At 33.8% G+C, this 20,969-nt stretch overlaps 1 protein-coding gene and 1 pseudogene across 1 annotated transcript; one reads left to right on the top strand and one right to left on the bottom strand.

The window, feature by feature from the left end:
- Positions 1-9,820: 9,820 nt before the first annotated feature.
- Positions 9,821-12,603, top strand: LOC125656633 (uncharacterized). Its single transcript, XM_056143653.1, has 4 exons — positions 9,821-10,020; positions 10,181-10,290; positions 10,792-10,860; positions 11,082-12,603. The coding sequence occupies exons 1-4, from the start codon at positions 9,903-9,905 to the stop codon at positions 11,319-11,321; spliced, it is 537 nt and encodes a 178-aa protein (XP_055999628.1). The 5' UTR covers positions 9,821-9,902; the 3' UTR covers positions 11,322-12,603.
- Positions 12,604-14,002: 1,399 nt separating this feature from the next.
- On the bottom strand, positions 14,003-19,891 carry LOC125656634 (uncharacterized; annotated as a pseudogene).
- Between the last annotated feature and the right edge of the window lie 1,078 nt (positions 19,892-20,969).

Genomic DNA, 20,969 nt, shown 5'->3' with positions numbered 1-20,969 from the left:
GGCCCAGTGGTTCTTGAGAAGAAGAGTTTTAAATGACCCCACCATATTTTTGCATTTTTGTGATTATCTCCCCTTTGAAAGGGACATGGCCCTTCATTTGAACAAACTTGAAAGCCCTTCACCCAAGGATGCTTTTGGCCATGTTTGGTTGAAATTGGCCCAGTGGTTAATGAGAAGAAGTCGAAAATGTGAAAAGTTTAACAGACAGACAGACGACGGACAAAAAGCGATTAGAAAAGCTCAATTGAACCTTCGGTTCAGGTGAGCTAAAAACTGTAAAATTTGTGACCCCTGGGTTCAGGGTGCATGCCCCAGGGTGGAGCTAAGTAAGTCATATATTAAAAATGCATATCTTAGAAACTCTGTGTAATTCATAGCACATGGGTTCAGATTCGAGGGTGGAGCTTATTTGATCACACATGTATGTTGAAAATGCAATATGTACTTATATTATAGAACACCTTTACTACTAGACATCAGTCGGGTAAACTATGCATGGTTACCTACAATGAGCAATGAGTTGTCTTTGAAGCTGTAAAAAATCATTTGACCCTTTTAGAATTTAGATATAGAAAATCACATTTTACTGTGATGTAATAAAACTTTCTCACCTGTAAAAGAATTCTAAATTATCAATTGTGTATGATAGTTATGCTAATATATCTATCGTCTAGTACGAAGTATTAAAAATGTAGAAGTATAAAAAACACACAGGTAACACATTGATTTCTAAATATTAAAAATGTGCGTACTCAGGTGACCATTAAGATCCATGGGCCTCTTGTAAAACACTTTACCTAGTATTGTTGATCAGTCTCAGGTTCCTGATGTTTTATTCCTAGATGTAGACTAAATCCATAGGTGTTCATGATTTATAAATAAAAATCTAAAACAGTTTTTCTCTTGTTTTTCTATGTAGACAAGCATCGAGGGAAGTTCACTGACACAATACAGTGAAAATGTTCCCCTAACATCCCCAACAAATGTGCAAAATAAAATGTAGGCCAGTCTAATTGAAGTCAAATTGGCCTTACCGCTGTCAGCACTTTGTGGGTCAGATAAAAAAAAATAAACGAGGGACACATGTTCCCAATGATTAGTGGAATAAGTCTGTTGTTTTATCAATTTTATATATACAAAACAACATAGGAACAGTATTAAGTAGGTTTCATGTTCATTCAATCTTTATTTCCCCCTTGAGGAGATTTCATGTTGTAACATTTACATATATTTAGAATACATAAAGAAAATCAAAATGATAATATATATATATATATATATATATATATATATATATATATATATAAAGAACAAAGATAGAAAATTATAACAAAGAAAACGTATGTACATGGATAAATGTTTACATAATTATACTTTTACGAAAATTATTAAAGAATCAAAGTACTTAAAGTACTCGTGGGAGTTGAACATTGTGGAAATTCAGTTAGAAAAGATAGTACTGGAAGGATAGGGGGATAAATGACTGAATATTATCATGATTTTAGATACAAATCAACTGTTGTTGTTTTTCAAAGCGTTACAACAGCAAACATGGATAATGGAAGGCCCATGGGCCACAACGCTCCTCGAGTAACTGAAGTCGTGTTGTTGTTTTCTAGAATTTCACCCCTTTATATTCTCATGAAAAATGTGACCACATATTATGACCCAAACATTCAAATCAGTATGGTTATCAATGCCTTACAGTTATGAAGAAGTTTTCCCCCTGTATATATACATTCAAGTTTAATCCTAGTTATAGCTAATTCTAAGGATTCATTACTTGAAAAGGTAGTCCAATATGCTAAACTGTCACCTGAGTATATTACAGTCCTGTAGAGGATCAATGGAATGGTAAATAATTGTATAATAACTCAAAATAAATGAAATGCAAAAAAATTAAAAATTGTCGGGCATCGGAAATGCACAAGCCGAGTTGCGCAAGGAATGGGCATAGAGGGAACCGGCAGAAAAGTTTTCAAGAATTATCAAGCAGGGAGCAAAATTTTGCGTACATAAATTTCAGCCGACTTAAATCCTTTGTGACCTTGACCTTTAACCCTTGACCAAAATCAATAGGCTTCTTTGTCTCATCAAGGGCGATAATCCATCTAAGTTTAATTGAGATCCTACAATTTGTTAAAAAATTATAGTGCAGAAAACAAAATTTTCTCCAAATTTCAGTCTATTTCTAGCCACTGTGACTTTGACCTTGTGACCCCGGAATCGATAGGCTTCTTGTCTTACTTAATCGATCTAAGTTTGATTGAGATCCTATAATTCGTTCAAGAGCTATGGTGCGGAAAACAAAATTTTCTCCAAATTTCAGTCTATTTATAGCCAGTGACCTTGACCTTTGACCTAGTGACCCCAGAATCGATAGGCTTCCTCATCTTACTGAGGGTGACAGTCCATCTAAGTTTGAATGAGATCCTATAATTTGCTCAAGAGCTATGGTGCGGAAATGAAATGTTGATGCGTGCCCGCCTGCCCGCCCAAAGGCACTTCATCAGATCATAAGCCGAATTCGACTTCATCGCAACTCCGCTAAAAATGAAACACTAGTCAAATAATGTTATTTATTGCCAAGGTATTTGGGATATTATACTGTGGCTCAAACAGGGGGTGAATGAACCTGACAGTATGGAAAGCATATAGTGGAATCAGACTTGTGATGCTGGAAATCTATAGTGATTAATAAACTATACATGTACAAGATCCATAACTATTTTTTTCCCCAGTTTGTGAGGGAGAATCCTCATGTCTCTTTCATCTGTAGACAAATAAACAATGTGTTTTGACCAGAGCAATTTCCAATCCTTTTTGCAGCATAAATTCAACATTGTGGCAACTGGGTTAAACTTTGATAGTGAAGTAATACATGGCAGCACCTTATCCCGGCCATGCTCTTAAAATTTCTGTTTGACACGCACTCATGACATCCACTCAAACATTACAGAGTGCAGCAAAATCCCATTGTAATAGGGGATTCAAAATGGATAACTGGTACAAAATATGGTACATACTATTCAAAAAGGATAATGAATTTGACATATTGATGTCTTGGAAAAGGAAATTCTGACATCGGGGCTCTAAGCGTTTTCAAACATTGTCATTTGATAAAAGTGTTCTACATTTTTAAAAATAGAGATTAATATGTCTTTACATACATAGGTGAGAAAGTTTCCATTATTCCTAGCCGAGACATACCATGTATGCGCAAAAAATTCATAAACAAATATCACACTACTCACGTAGAAAATGTGGACCTTACCGTCATCAAGCGCAGCGAAACACGGCATTTCGATATTGTAGTCGACGAAAGCTCGGTAACAGTAATGAATAAGGTACACTCATTTTGTATCTATTTTGTGACTTTCTTTATTAAAAGGAACAGTTCTCTAATGTGTAACGTGCAATTACTACGTAATTCAATAACTTGAAGCATGAAGCAGTTTCACTTTGCCACCGGATATAAGAAATTTTATTTCGTATTCCGATCCCAATCGAAAGTTGTTGACTGGGAATGACGTGTTTTAATTCAATCTACATGTAACATCAAGCATTTTTTATATCACATTAAAAACCACCAAATATATACACATACACAATGTTGTAGAGTTATTTCTTGTAAATTTTCTGAGGTTTCGCACCATATTCGATATTTCGCGCCACGGTGTCAATAGGGCTTGTGTGCAGTTGTCGTTCGTTTCCCTATCAATGTTTATAGGTGACGCTGCGCTACAAACGACAATTTTCAACCTTATCTTTTATTTTTCTATGTATATCAGTATCAATTTGATCGAAATCTTGTATTCAAATTGATTTGAATACAATATCATTGCATTTATTTACATGTCAATTATCAAAATTAGATTAATTCAGAAAAGTTACATGGATTATTTAATGGCGGATGTTTATAAAAGTTTATGTTGATTTACCTAGGAGTAAATCAGCTGACACAGAACCCCCGCTGACGACCACTATACAAATCAATACAAATTACTGCGTAGAAAAGTGCGTGATGACCCAGGGAGATTGAACATAGTTCAACTCCCAAAAAACGAAATTAAGTAGGTTTCATGTAATTCAGTCTATACTGATTGGTCGAGAAGCATTTGAAATTACTAAATAAAAAAAGGAAATAATTACTCAATAGAAAGCGAAATACAATTCAAAACGAAATTATTAAAGAAAATATAATGAAGGCAATTTAATGAAATAGCGAAATAAAAACCAAAACCAATTAAAAACCAAATTCGTATCTATTAAAGAAAACAAGAAATACCACTTTATCTTAGAATGTAAATCCCTATCCACTTAACGAAAAGAATTTTTGGCTCTTAGATATTGTCATGTACCAAATACATTGAAATTTAGAGAGTTCAAAAACTATGTGTATTTATTTCTAACATCCATGAATTAGTCTCCTGTCCTCCTTAACATGTTTATTTATTAAGCCCTCCACCTTTATTTTGCGCTAATGCACATATATAAGTGTATGATAAGATAAGATAAGATAAGTTTATTCCAATTTTGGGCCCAGAGGGCATATAACAGTAAGACATTTTATAAAGAAGGAAATTCAAAAAAGAAAGAAAGTTTACAACATTAACTATAGGTTACATAGACTGCAAACTGCTTGTGGATGCAGCATGTTGGGGAAACAAGTACATACATATATGAATTGCTAATCATGTATATACACAAGTAGATGGACAGTATCAGTATTATACCAATACATGAATAATAAACTATAATGATTTTTGCAGTTTTAAAGCATCACTTCTTTTTCTGAAAGTTTGCACTAAATATTCACTCAATTTGACAATTACTGGTTTGTCTTCATTAATCATCAACCAAGTAAATTTGTCCTTATTTGTTAGATAGATAAAATCTTTGTTGAGCTTGTATATATTATTAAAAAAACATATTTCTCTCTTCAACATAGAATGGACAATCAGTAAGGAAATGAAATTCATCTTCAACACAATTAAGGTTACATAATTCACATATTCTTTTGTTTCTTTCTAAAGAAATCTTCTGGCCAGAATTGGTTTTTGTAAATTCATATCTTCCTCTTTCAATTCGAAGGTCATGTGCACTAATTCGAAATCTACATAGAGTTTTTCTTAATTCTAGGGATTCTAAAAATATATAACTTTCCATAGTAAAGTTTTCTTTATACGAAAAATATGTTGTTAGTTTTCCTGATTTCTGACCCTCTTCACGTCGTTTTGACCAGTAAAGTAAAAATTGTTTCCGTACCTGATTCTTCATTTTTTTTTGAAAAATGAGAATTTGAGATTTTTACAATTGGGTACCAAAATGCCCATTTTTTCCTTAAAATAATTAATGTTTTTGTACCAACAATTTATATTATATGAATTCAGATTGATATTCTCTGTATAAGCACTGTATAACAGGGATGATTCTGGGCAATTCTCAAGTCTATGCCAATATAGTAAAATACTTTGGATTATAGAGCAGAACATAGGATATCTACCCAATTCAGAGATTATTGCAATATTAGTACTTCTTTTACCGGCACCCAGTAGATGTTTACAAAACTTAATATTCAGGTTTTCTACCTCCCAATTTTTAAAGATATCATATAAATCTCTGTCTTTTTCCAGCATTAATTAAAAGATTGATTCAATATTGTTTAGCGTCCCTCTCGAGAATATCTCACTCATATGGAGACATCACCATTGCCGGTGAAGGGCTGTCAAATTTAGGCCTATGCTCGGCGCTTATGGCCATTTAGCAGCGAGCGATCTTCATCGTGCCACACCTACTGCGACACAGTACCTCGGTTTTTGCGGTCTCATCTGAAGGACTGTCCCATTTAGTCGCCTAGCTCTTACAACAAGCAAGGGGTTACTAAGGACTTATTCTAACCCGGATCCCCACAGGAAATTTAAATTGATTGAATTGAATAAATTCTTAAAGATTTCATAATAAACCTTTTAAAGAGGGGCTATAGAGTGATAATGAAATCAATCAAAACATGCAAGTGGTACTTTATTCAATTCAATTCACTTCAATATTTACTCCCATATTGCACAAAACAACACAGGGAAGATATCCAAGTACCCACAATGTTAAACAAAGAATTCAGTTGATGCAATGCATGAAAGAGTGTACAGTTTATATTTTCTTTAAACTGGAAGGGTAACTCTCTTATGAATTATATTTAAGAATTTGGAATGATTACTCATAATAGATAACATTTTACATGAAAACAATTTAGTTTGAGAATTTTTTGACATTTGGTTTGTATATTCAGAAGGTAAATAAAATTTTCTACTATCACTAAGAGCTGAACGAGTCATGTTTTAATGAAACTCATCCCCAACCTCGTTTTCATGTAAAGTACAAATTCTCTGGTTTCTGGGCACACCACTCCATCTGCCTGTCTCAATATGTAATCTGTGATTACTTGTTCTAAATCTTGCTAAATGTAAGAATAATATTTCTTGGTACATTGGCTTCGAGATAACTTTCGGACGTTTCAATACTATTTGTAAATAAATTATGAAGTACACCTTTTCCTGATGTATTACATTCAGAAACTCATTTCTGTTGAAATTGATCATTCAGAGTTAATTGTTTAATAACACTAATCAGCCATTCTTCATTTTCTACAAATTGTAAAATCCAGATATAATTTAAACCCCATTCTTTTAAACTTTCTGCATACATATACATCTGACCCATTTAAAATCAACATTTTCTGTTGTTGAGTTATATAAAAATCTGTTCAAAATAGTAGACAACTTTGTGTCTTTACCATTCAATAATTTTACCCAGAATTTAATAATTCTAATTTTGACATGTATACACAATGGATATCTAGTAAGTTCACCTTGAATTAAATAATTCGGGGTAGTTGTCTTAAAATTCAGTATAAGTTTACAAAATTTTAGATGCAGTCTCGATGATATCTAAATTTTCAAAACCCCATAATTCACATCCATAGAGAAGTATTGGAACAACCATTTTATCAAACACGTTGACAATCAATAGATAAATTCAGTTCCCTTGTTGTTGTTTTTTTTAATGATGGCATACATAACTGAATTGAAATCAGGTGTAAATAAAAACAACAATAACAAAAATGAAGAAAAAAAACCCCAAAATAACCCAGGGTATACCGCTGGTTTTTATCACAAAATACAACCCATAAAGCAAAAGCTTTTAAATTACTGGTATATCCTCAGGGGGACAGAGACGTTTTCTCTGTTCTACATTGTACCTATCGTGTAGTTCATACATGTACCAACTCATTAAAAATTTAGGGGATGTGCTCACATCCTCTATTTTAAAACAATCAAACTGCATGATAATTGTGAAGTGCAAATGAGGTGGATTTGCATGCAGCTAAATTTAAATCAATGAAATCAATTAACTCAATGATATAACCTCGTATCACACCGCTGAAACACGTGTACATGTAATTAGTGTAATGTCAAGTGATTGCTGAGGTAAGCACTTTTTGTGCTTTCGTTCATTTTGAGAAAGTTTTTGATAAGGTTTGGATAGATGGCCTGTGACATAAGATGCTAATGAATGATATTACAGGTAAATTGTACACCTTAATCCATAATATATCAAGGCATTAAATCACAAATTGTCCATGATAATAAATTTTCAAATTACTTTATGTGTAATAACGGTCTTTGTCAAGGCGAGAACTTATCACCATTCTAATTTTTATTGTATTTTAATGATGTGGAGGAATTTTTCATAATGAACAATATCACAGGTTTAGAAAATTTAAGTAATTATGTTAGGGCTACACTGGGCATTTATTTCAAACTTTTTATTCTGTTATACGAGGATGATGCAGTGTTGATTTCGGAGGCTCAAGATGGATTACAAACAGTTCCAAATATTTTTAGTGAGTATTGTAAATATGGAAACTAAAGGTAAATGCCGAAAAGACAAAAGTATTTGTATTTTCAAAAGAAAGGCTACCAAATTATATCTTCAAATAGGATTCCCATGATGTAGAGGTAGTTGATGGATTTTTGTATTTAGGTGTAATTTTCAATAGAAACGGTGGTTTTGTAAGCACTATTAAGAGAAATGCTTAGAAAGGATTAAAGGCTGTTTATGAGATTTTAAAGAAGGGAAGACTACATAACCATCGGTAAGCTGTCAGTACGGTCTTTATTGTAGCATTGTAAAGCCGATTTTATTGTATGGGTGTGAAGTTTGGCAGTGAAATATCCCAACTCCTTGGTTTTTATGCATAAGATTTATACTTATCTTCTAACTTTCATGGAAGCTTGAAAAACAGCACACATGCCTTGCATGGTTTCCATGTGCAAAAGATCAAAGACATCGTAATGAAATTTTTTGGGACTCGAATGGGGATTAATTGGTGGCCTTTATCATGTAAGAGAAGTTGGGGATCTTTATAGAGATCTGGGTTCATGTTACATGTAGTTGCTGGGTTTTTGGAAATGTATGTTTTGACGGAACGTCCCGCTTCGTGGAGAGCTTTCTTAAATTGTTACTTTTGTAATACGACCTCTTCATTTTCAAAAAATAAATTTCATTTTTGAAAATACGTGCAATGCTTTACTCCGGTATACTTTTCATGAAGCTCGTGCATTTTCAAAAAATTAAGTGAAATTTAATTTTCATAATTACATTCTACTTTATTATCGGTCGGAATTCCCAGTCATGAAAATAAACAAATGCCCTACATTTACCTAGATGCATACGTGCATTTTATATATATATATATAAAATACAGCGCATTCCTGACGAAATGTCATTTTGACAATACACTGACTGATATAGGTGGTCATATTGACTCTGATTGATTGATTAAATATTGTTTAACGTCCCTCTCGAGAATCTTTCATTCAAATGGAGACAGTCACCAATGCCGGTGAAGGGCTGCAAAATTTAGGCTTATGCTCGGCGCTTCGGCCTTTGAGCAGGGAGGGATCTTTATCGTGCCACACCTGCTGTGACACGGGGCCTCGGTTTTTGCGGTCTCATCCGAAGGACCGCCCCATTTAGTCGCCTCTTACGACAAGCAAGGGGTACTGAGAACCTATTCTAACCCGAATTCCCACGGGATTATTGACTTTGAAGAATAGTAAGTATGACTAATGCCGGTTGGGTTATTTTTGACCACCATTATTGTCATATTGACATTATAAGCAGTAGTCAATCTGACACATTTCCAACTCAAAATAATTGTCCTTAATCGTACATTTCGTCACATAGAAATCATCAAAAATCAAGAGGATTGATTTGCATCAGTTACTGGCGATACAATGAGTTCTTTACTTCAGCGGCAAGTTAATAAAAAGGTACAATATAAAAACTAAACTTTTCCAACATATTATCATCAACTGACCAGTTTCGGTGACCTTAGTGACAAACCGCGATTTTCTCATCAATCACTTGGATTAAATAAATAAATAATACACGTACCTTTATCAAGTTTTTGCTTTAATCAAGAATATTTTAGTAGATTGATTCAGTGATTTGGTTTGAAATATACATGTATATATTTTTCAAACGACCAAACTACACATACACGTACATGTTTTTAGTATCATACTGATGACTATTCATTTATATACTCCGGTATATTTATTTGGAAATATCTACTAGTATACAGAGGTCGTAAGTTATTTACAGACACAAGTGCCTGTGATGTACCGGGTATATAAAATGATGTTTATTTAAGCATAACAATTTCTGGGGCAAAACTTTAAGGGTAAGGAAGGACCAAATCACTGAATATTTCAAAGAAATCACTGTCTAATTTGAAAGGATATTACAGGTCACATACAGCTATAAACTAAGGCTTGAGAAAGAATCTGGAGATGTGCTAAACTCGCACTGTGAATGCCCTGCAGGGAAAGGCCCAAATGGTACATGCAAGCATGATAATGCTTGAAATTTTTATTGAGAATGGTGAAGTGGCGGTGCAGAAATCGTGTACAGAAAATTTGATGATGTTCAACAAGCCAAAGGCATCCCATAAAGGTTGGAATATAAAAATATGCATGGACAACAGCATATAATTACATAAAAGTAGAAAATTCAAATTTGAGTAATCTTACATCTGTGTTGATATATACAATGTGTCATTATATAAAATTGGGATGTACAATTAACAAATTCATGTTCTTTTTCATGCATTCAGGATCTCCAGTCAAAGTTGAAAAAATTACAATTGGGAAGAGAAAATCAGCGGTTCATTTGGATGACCGACGACCAGAAAAGTTTAGGCATGTAGAGGGCATGCAAGATCGGGTAAGAAACCTATTAATCAACTATACATTAAATACTTCTGAAGACATTGCATTTCGTTATCTTTATGAGAGAGCAGATTTGAAGGTGACTTACAAATTTTGAAAAGTCAATACTTATTTAATTTAGATTCACCATGGAGTGTGACCTTGAATGTAATTAATTATACATCAGGACATTTAGCTTTTTGGTCAGTTTGTCTTTTGAATGCCAAGTGATGGGGCTTCATATATAAAATTACATTCCTTATAAAATAAAATCTTTCTTCTTTCTCACAAAATTTGTGACCTTGACTTTTTTATTTCACTTTGCCATTACTTAATATATCACATTGGGTTTTGCATGTTTTTGTTGACCTTCGCATATGACCAATATTAAACCTAACTGCCTACATTTTCTACATTTCATGTTTATCTAGTCTTAATCTCATTTTTGAAATAATGTGTATATATAATGTGTACAGTTTTCATACAATATAATAAAATTTTACTTATTTATTTTCAGTCTCCAATTCATGACCACCACTACTTACCACTGCCTTTCACAGAATACTGGGTGGATAAAGCATTACAGGTACTTTCAAAATCATAAAATAATTTGGAGATGGGACTTTATGGCTAAATGAATATTTGTTTGCCGCAGAACTGTATAAAACTATATAAGTATATGACATCAATTATATAAAAAAAAATAGCTTCATGTATAACCTATCAACTACGATCAGTCATATATAATTATTATGACGATTTATGATTAAAGTCTTTTCTAGATTTTATTCCCCTTTCATTTCACAGGTAACTGAATCAGAGGTGGCACGTATTGAAAAAGAAACAAGGGGACAATCTACAAGTAAGAGATGGTTTGCAGAGAGAATGTGGAGAGTCACAGCATCAAATTTTGGGCAGATTTCAAGAATGACAGACAGACGTGACAGACAGAAGCTTTGCAAATCACTGATACATATCAAGAGCCTCACCGCCCCTGCAGTCACTCACGGAAAATCATATGGAAAAAAAAGCTATCAAAAGATTTGAAGATAACCACAACATAAGAGTTCATAAGAATGGTTTATTCATTTGTTCAAAAATGCCATTTCTAGGTACAACACCAGATGGGGTTATAGATGATAAATATATAATAGAGGTGAAATGTCCTTATAAAGGGCGGAAACAAGAAATCAACACAAACACAATGGAATATTTCACTTATTTAGAGGTAGTGGATGGGGAAGTCAAGCTGAAAATATCTTCCAATTACTATGATCAAATTCAGGGACAACTGTATATAAGTGGCAGACAATTTTGTTATTTTATTGTGTATACACTAAAATCACTATTTGTAGAAATTATTGAAATCAACAGAGAATACTGTGAAATGTGCCATATACCAAAACTGGAGTCGTTTTATACATAGAGGATATCTATATTGCGTGTTTTGATATGTATTTATTCACGAGGCTTGCCGAGCGAATAAATACACCATATCAACGAGTTGGATAAACCAGATATCAAAATACGCAACTATAGATGTTCTATTTATCTTATACGTCTTCTTTTCACTTAATTTTGAGATGATCCCCAGTATGGTAGAAACAGCTGATTGAATTTGTTTTGAATCCGTGGCTCAGACGTCGTGCTTAATCTGTCTACCTTACGCGGGAAAAATTAGGGCGCTTATAAACCATTAATATACAGTACAAAAGGTCATTTTTATAAAAGAAACCATGAAAGAAAATTGTTTTAGAAGGGATTATAGTTTATAATTAATAATGGTTTTGCCATTCCAACAAAGTAATAACTATTGACCGAGTATTTATTTTTTGACGTAGGCCTGACCTTCTGATAAAAGTTTGATGTCGGCGTCGTTTTGAAATAAACATGTGTAGGCTAACAACGATCAATGAAAGTAATATTTTAATGCAGCGTTATTAGAATGTTCAACAGTTTACAATGAAAAGTAGAAGTGTTTGTGCATTGGATTTTATTTACGTAGTTTCTTTGGATTTGAGGGCGAGAGGAAATCCCGAGACACTTTAAATAGACCTAGCCTAGTAAGTAAAGCTATTGAGATTTGTTACATTTAATATGCTCCAGAAAAAAGAGACTGTGCTTTTGAATACTTGGTATCGCAGCATATCAAGGTACTTTCGATTAGGCTTGTCCAGTAGGCCGTCGATTCCTTGTCGATGATAATAGTGTGAACATACTTTTGTTTTCTGATCGTAATTTTTTGAGTAGTTACAGACCGAGTTGGCATTTTTGTGGCCGGTAACTTCCATTAGGCCCTATATGTCAGTGGGGGCAACATCATTTTAATTTTGCTGTAAAAGAAATTCTAAATAAATACAGAATAATACGTTTTACGCTTTTTTTCTTGCATGGATATGCATAAACACAGAAAATATGTCATCCAAGCGGGGACAGTGTCAAAAGTACTTCGGACCGGAAGTGCTTTATCAAACGGGCGTGTGATAAAGCTAATGCTTTATTTCACTCTCAATATACACCACACGTATGAGCTAAAAAACATTACAGACCTTTCATTGCCTCAAATTTATAAATGACTGCAAATTAGGCCAATTAAAATTAATTGATAGATTATCATCCCCGACCGTCCCTCAAAAAAGGACTCATCTCGATTTTTTTTTCACGCCAAAATTATGATTTCAAACAAACTTGCTTCCCAGTGACATGAGTGAATGATTAAAGTCACAGAATGTTGGTTATATATATATATATATATATATTCCACACCAAGGAACCGTTGAATTCCTTACTTGATTAAAACTTTGTGTGATGTCTGTTTACATTAAAAAAAAAATTCTCGGGAAATAAGAATTAAAAAATAAAATCCTCCCACTCGCCCCATTTTGTTTTTGTGACCCCAGATGATAATCTACTAATTAGGTTGAATTGGCCTTACTTTGAAACCACCTCCTTCTGTACTACTTAAATGTATGCTACAAACGAAACAATGTATTTCCATAAAACGGACTATATGTTATGAAGTATTGCAGGGAACACTTCAGATTGCCTGAATAAAATTGCCCCCAATATGTTTGAAATTTAGTTTTGATTACATGTAATCTGAAATTTTGGACTTTTCATGATGTGAATATGGTGTAATATTTTCTAAATTTAAAAATATTAACTGAGGCAACAGCTTGGATCAGTATTTTCAAATTGAGTAAATATCAGAATAGAGAGGAATTTTATTATGGTGAATATCTTACAATGCTAACAAGCATATCTTATATGAATTATAAATTGAATTATTTCAACAGTCTCGATTGAAGTCAGCATTTCGCAAATTCTATGGTCGTTATAACGATCTAGTTCGTCAATATGACCTCGCATTGGGTCAAATGTTGTCTGACGTGTTTCATACCGATTGTTAAGCTGTTCTTGGCACACTGATTTTGACTGCGGATAACTCCGTTTACCTGATCAGGATATGGGGCTCACGGCAGGTGTGACCGGTCAACAGGGGATGCTTACTCCTCCTACGCACCTAATCCCACCTCTGGTGTGTCCAGGGGTCCGTGTTTGCCCAACTATCTGTTTTGTATTGCTTGTAGGAGTTATGAGATTGATCACTGTTCGTTATCTTCACCTTGCATTTAGATAAATAAATGCTAGTGTCACTACCTTCATACAAATACAAATATTTATTGGCACAAACACAATTACAATAATTGGCAAAGGCCCATTGAACATCAATGCATAATGTTTACATAATTTTTATGTAGTTGAAAGTAATATTGACTTCTGTATTCAAAACAGTCTCTAATAAATTTCACAGTAATTTTTAAGACTTTATGTATATCACTGTTAAAATACATTTGTAACATGTATCTTTCATTGTCCAGAGTAATATTTTTCTGTGTTATATTATAAATGTTTCTAAGGTAGGTGTTTCTTAGCTTAGAATAAGATTTACATTGAAAAAGAAAATGACTTTCATCTTCGATCACACCAGTATTGCAAGCATTACAACATCTTTCATTTATTGTTGTGGAATTATATCTACCACTTTCTATTGCAAGTTTATGTGCACTTAATCTAATTCTACTAGGAGAGGATCTCTCAGATCTTTTTCTGAGTAAATCAACATATGGACTTCTTTTTCTTGTGTATAAATTTTTATAAAATTTAAGTTCTTTTTAACCAAAGATTGTTGATGATTGCTCCTGGGTGCACTGGTCAATGATTCTTTATATTTTGTAATGTTTGAAAATCCCAGATTATCTAGAATAGAAAATATTTTCCTTGTCCAAGTGTTGTAATTACTTGTGGATTGGTAAAATTTAAAAGCCAAAGAATCAGAAGACAGACGTTATCAGATGATTCCAATATTTAATACTTGAGAATGAAATTTTGGACCAAAGTGGTAGTCTATCAAGTTCTGCTAGACAACAAGTATTGGATGTTTTACAGTGCACTCCAAGGATATCTTTAATAAATTTTAAGTGAAAATTTTCTAGATTTGAAATATCTTTGGATGAGAGATCCACTCCTCATATTTCACTACAATAAAGAACTGGAAGTACAATAGCATCAAAAAGTTTTTTTTTCTAAAAGTTTACATGGGTTATCAATACTGTAAGGACCTGGCAGTTAAATTTCAGTTTTTCAATGTTGTGAATCAATTGGGAATAATTGTGGGTTAATTTTATATAAATATAATAATGGTTGCTACATATTTCAGAAATACACGTTCGTGTCTCCGTAGCATCACAAAGCATGTTGTTCTATATTTGTACTTAATCTATTTCATGTAGGTTAAAATACATACCTTTCACTTTAGTGTACATTACAGGTATTTTAAGCATCGTTTTTGTAAGTGGGAAGATGCCCTGAAATATTTATTCCTGCGTGAAGTTTATTGGGACAGCACCTTGTATACGTAATGTCCGCCATCTTTCTCCCATGTGTTTACATGTATGCACTGTTTCGTTTTTAAGAACGTGTTTCATTTTACGGTTATATTGCTATGTAAATCGTTTGTAAATATTACAAAGTTGTTGAGTACATTTATTTTATTGATGTTTTTAGCGGAAAATCTTACCTGAAATTGTAATAGAATACAGTTGCTCATTTGTACGGCGACAACATCGTCTGCTCGACGATTGATATTTTGTTTAAAGTAATGCGAATGTTTACAGTCATAAATGTTTACTTACAGTGCATGACTACTTCCAGAATTATCTCCTAGTTTAAATCCATCACCAATTCTGATTTTATAACACCTTTTCACGTTCTTTATCATTTTGTACGGCAGCTTTGTTTGACACTGTTTGACAATATTATGTCTGTACGGTACAGTACAGTGCCGTGATTGGTTGGACGTCTCCGTACGGTAATTCCATTGGTTAAGCCCCATCACGTGTTATATTTCAGAAACCTATATATACAGCGCAAGCGACATAGATTTCAGATAATTGCAAGTTGTATTGACGGCAACATTTAAACTTCTCTCCTCGGATACGATCCAGATTTCAAGATTAGGTTAGAGGTTTGATAAGACATTTATCTCCCAACACACTGGACACTTGTTTTACTTTATATCAACAAATATTCCTTTAACCAGTAATTTCCCTTTTTGCACTTAAACCTGTACGGCAGACGTCTTACACCATATGAGTATTTCGCTATTTGTGTTATCACCTGTCAATTGAATGAAATCACATGTATTGAATTAAAACATTGATTACCTTCACCTATAGTCATATTATATCAAACCAGAAACTCCTTTGGTTGGAGAGTTCATTAACAGTACCTGAGAGCCACGGTACTTAGTACCTGACCTGAATTTGAGTTCTACTATTTTGTAGTCCCCACATCTATCTCGCCATCCTTGGGGAGCTTACAATACCAATAATTCTTTTCATTTTAAAACATGCTTTTCTGGCTTTTTCAATAAGCACAGCTGTTGCTAAGTTAAACCTTCCTTTACATTTCATCACAACACCTAAATAGCAGTATTTTGGTACACTTTGTATTGTATTGCCATTAATAGTAAATTCATTCCCTTGAGGTTTGTCATTTGAGTTAAATATCAAAACTTTAGATTTATCTACATTGACTTGCAGTTTCCAGTTTGAACAATAGTTAGGCCAACGATAAAAATTGTTGAGTTTCCGCTAACGTTCCAGAAAAAAATAGGGTAGGTAGGTAGGAAATAATTTTTTTTTTTTAATTTTATTTTTTCAAAGTATACAAAAACATTGTAAACTCTAACAAGTGTTGTATAGGAAGGAGGAGAAAATCTTTGGCTGGACCGGGAATCGAACCCGGGACCCCTGCATTACTAGGCAGGTGCTCTAACCACTGAGCTATCCAGGCCGATATCTAGAATTTCTACATTCCCCCCTCCTTAAGATCAATTATAATTGTCTTTCAATATCAACCCAGGTTCTTTTCGCCCCTGACAGGCCAACCTGCACCACCAGGGGTGGTCAACGGCACCAAATGTAGTATGGGAAGGAGAAAATCTTTGGCTGGACCCCTGCATTTCTAGTCAGGTGCTCTAACCACTGAGCTATCCAGGCCGATATCCACGGTCCGTATAGCCCTAATTACTGCAAAAGTTAAATGTTCTATTGAATTTTATACTTTCAAAATAAAATTTTGCTTAAATTGCATTGCAAGTAAACTTTCAATCATAACATTTCACCCTTTATTGGATGAGGATTATTTCCAGATGTTTTATGAGAAACTATATGTTTCAATGAAACATATCTAGCATAAAACACAAAAGTTAACTCCTCCATGCCACTATGCTCTACAAGTACCAGATATATTGTTTCTACATTTAAAGTGGTTGTCATAGGAATACTTCTATTGGATATGTTTGACAGGAAAATAATGTGATGGTTTTAAAAAAAATATATTAAATCACAGAGCTCCAGATAAGGTGCGTATCAGCGTAAATCTCATTAAATTTTACCAAATACGCATTAAAGTTTAAAAGCAGGCGTACAATTACGCATTCGCTAATGTAAATACGCTTTACACTCGTAAAGTAATGCATAGAGGTAACTCAATACACAACTGTATAAGCCTAATTGTTATACTTCTTTCTTAAATAAACAGGTAGGGTGCGATCGAAAGCAGATGAAAACTTATATCATAAACGATTGATTGGTGGCACAGAAAATGGTATCGGACAAACGATATATATTTCTTTTGTTTAAACTTTCTAAGTTTTTACTGAAATGTCGCTCCTGCAGCATTGTCTCGCTAACTATTTGAAAGTATTTGCAAGAATGGGAGTCACGCATTTATTTACCGACTTCCGTCACACATGCACTCGTTTTACACAGATGGAATAAAACCAATTCTTGGTTAACGGTACAAGGTAAGAGGAATCCGACAGTAATTTGCGGTGAAAACAAAGTGCAAAAATATATATGGGCAGTATTAGGTTCGTCTGAATTTTAAAATTTGGTATAGAAAGTCATAAAAACTTTAGACTTTGAAACTGATATTGTTTGGTTTAAAATGCTTTTAGTTTCTCGGTTATAACAGTTTAATTTATAATGTCTTCATTGTCATTTAGATTTTGAAATTTATTGTTGAGGTATTAAATTTTAATATACCAGACACTCAGTCATATAATATCTGATTATATTTAGACTAAGTGATGAAATTCTGTATTAGTGGCAAACAGCAGATAATCAGTAAAGTAACAGAATACTCGTTTGACTTTTTCTGAAAAGCAAAATACTCATTGATTTGAAAATCAGGGGGTAAATACTCTTTGTGGTAAAAAATATTATCTGGAGCTCTGTCATCACCAAAATATCAACATCATTAACATATTTTAAGTTTATTAATACATTTCTGAATGTATTTTCACAATCTAACTGGATCAAGGGTAGGAAGACAGTCTGGGCAGATCCCACTTATCCTAATGGAATCCAACTCTCTTCCAGCTAAAACTTTTTACCGGACATAAATTTTTATTTTAAAAACAATCTGCACATCTTTTTTTCCTCTCGGCTCTCATCAGCCATCAAGAACTCGGATGCGCTCACTGCTTTATTTGAGGCCTTTTTCATAGTGTTTTCAGTTAGAACTGCAGCAGAAACCAATGATGTGCATACAAATTTGACAGACTGGACATTCATGTCTGTCACTCTGCATCATGACCTCCATATAAATCTAGGGTCCCCGTGTATACACAGTAATGCCCGCTGAAACGATAGCATAAGACAGTGCATGGCCATAAATAGTCACCGTCTAAAAACAACATAGGAGTTGGCAATTTTAACAAAAGAAAGTCTTCTATGAAAACATGACACTTGGCAGAGTCTCTCGACTGTCTATTAACTTCAATTGTTAAATCACCGTTGCTGAGCACGCATGGAGGTACTAGCCACTGGGTCAACCATCATCCATGCTGTTAGTTAGAAACATTATCAATGTTGTTTAAACGCTTGACACAATACCATGCAATTTTGTATATCATTAAAGCGTTTGAATGACTTCATCTCAATGTCTAATAAAACGAAAACCAAGAACCGGGGATATATTTTTTCCGGGAAAATGACGATTTTTTTTTTTTAAATATTGAAAAAAAATTGTAGGGTCGGGGCTATAATTTAGGGTCGGTCGGGTTAGCGGAAACACAACACATTTTATCAGTGGCCTTACCGAGAATATCAAGGCTGTTCTGTAAACCACTTTTGCTTTCAGAAAAGATTATATTATTCATATATGTATGGTTTCAATAAAACCAATTGTTGAGGAGTGGTCATCATAAAATGTGATTAATTCACAAGAAAAGATATGAATTGAGAAAATCTGTTTAAAACCGCACATGATCATCTAGTTTCTTTAATATCATCACAACCTATGCAAATTTATATACAATAGACCTTCTAAAATTGCTTAGCACAAAGCAGATATAAATGATTCGGGATCCAAGCTGAATTTTGCTGTGACTAAGTTCATTCTTTAGAATTTTAAAACGTTTTGCCAGACCAATGACCCTTTCTACATGTATGCGTTTTGGAGCTACACGTCAATCATGTACTACTTCATGGACCTTAAGTTGGGATTTACCTTTCAAAAATGTTGGAGTATTTACTTGAACATCCTTGTTAGCAAAGCAAAGAGATCTTGCACCATGATGCCTCGATCAGCCATGATGCTGTCGCCTTTCTCAAACATATCATCTTTCAATAAATCAGATCTTTCAATAATCATTCTATCACTTGCAGACCCACCATCAGCATCGGAAACATATGCCACAGCCCCTCTGGGAGTCACTCCAATCATTGCCTTTATAGTATTTCTATGTTTATAATTTGACCAAGTGATAGACTGAGCATTGATGTCAGACCGCTTCTCAACTGGTATTTCGGTGGCATCCAGTATAACCCTAGTGTTTGCAAACTTCTCTGCAAAATTTGAAGGCATAAAATCTTGAACTTGTTCTTAACAAGGGAACTTCTGAATACTTAAAAAAAGTAATTTATCATGTAAAACTACTTTTCAGCATCTTTCTTTAAGAATGTGCATGTATTTATATAAGACTAACAAATAACATAATGCTTACTCTCACCGCCTGCTGTTCCAAGGAAATATGGCTGCTGCATGACGCTATTTTTCCCGCCGAATAATTTAAGGCCACTATTAAAAAATTGTTTGTTGGGCGTTAGCCGACCGACCCTCTCAAAAGGTCGCCGACTCCAAACAAATTATTGGTCCAACAGCGATGGGTTTTTTTCTTTTTTTGGTTATTGTCTGGTGCGGAACAGAACCGAGTTCGAGTCGGATTTTAGCCGTCCGAGTCAGTAAAGCGCTTGACAGTCACCTTGCTTCGCTTCAAGCGCTTCCTTGATGGTTTGTTTCAAAATGTCCGACCTGAAGAGGACAAAATCGTACGCAACTTTATGCGTAAATATAGAGTTTAGAAACTCAAAGGAACGAAGCAAAGCCAATAGACTGCTTGAGTTTGACACGGATTCAACTGCGGCTGATGAACGTAGACACAACATAGAGCACATGTCGAAGTACATATCTGATAAATTTATTTTCTCAAACCAAGCCATTATAACAGATTCTTTGCTAGTTGGAACCCCCAGGTTACACAATGCTTGCAGTGCCTGGTTAATAGTTCATGCAGAAATGCATCTAACATTTATTTCAAAGCTTTTCTTAGAATTTGAAAAAAGATACAAAATTCATATTGTTTTCAATGTTTTAGACTGCTACTTTACATTTTATACCCAAGACAAACTTTGAAATAAAATCCACTCATCATGCTTTTATGTTACTGCGCAGTACTTATATATTTCATTTAGAAATTACATAAAACAGTTGTCACACTAGTTCCATGTGTCGGACATGTTCAATGGAATATATAACACTGCATGCCTACTAACATAAAGCAGAGGATGACTAAGAACTAAAGGGTGCATACACAGAACAACACAAAAGTGCAAAGCAAAACTAATTCTTATTTATAAAGTGGTGCAAAGTGGTGTACTGATGAATAGTGATGTTATATACAAAAGCAGATATATAAATATGATAGAGCTGAATATGATAAGGCTGGCACATATGTACATTTAAAATCATATTTAATAAATGACAAAGAACTTAGCTAATGAAGAGATATAATATAGCAAACAAAATGTACAGATATATGTAGACGATGTACAAAAAATTCCA

The sequence above is a fragment of the Ostrea edulis genome, chromosome 7 (genome assembly GCF_947568905.1).
Source record: "Ostrea edulis chromosome 7, xbOstEdul1.1, whole genome shotgun sequence".
NCBI classification, from domain to species: domain Eukaryota; kingdom Metazoa; phylum Mollusca; class Bivalvia; order Ostreida; family Ostreidae; genus Ostrea; species Ostrea edulis.
Note: the sequence above shows the minus strand (reverse complement) of the source record. Positions and strands in the feature narration are given on the sequence as shown.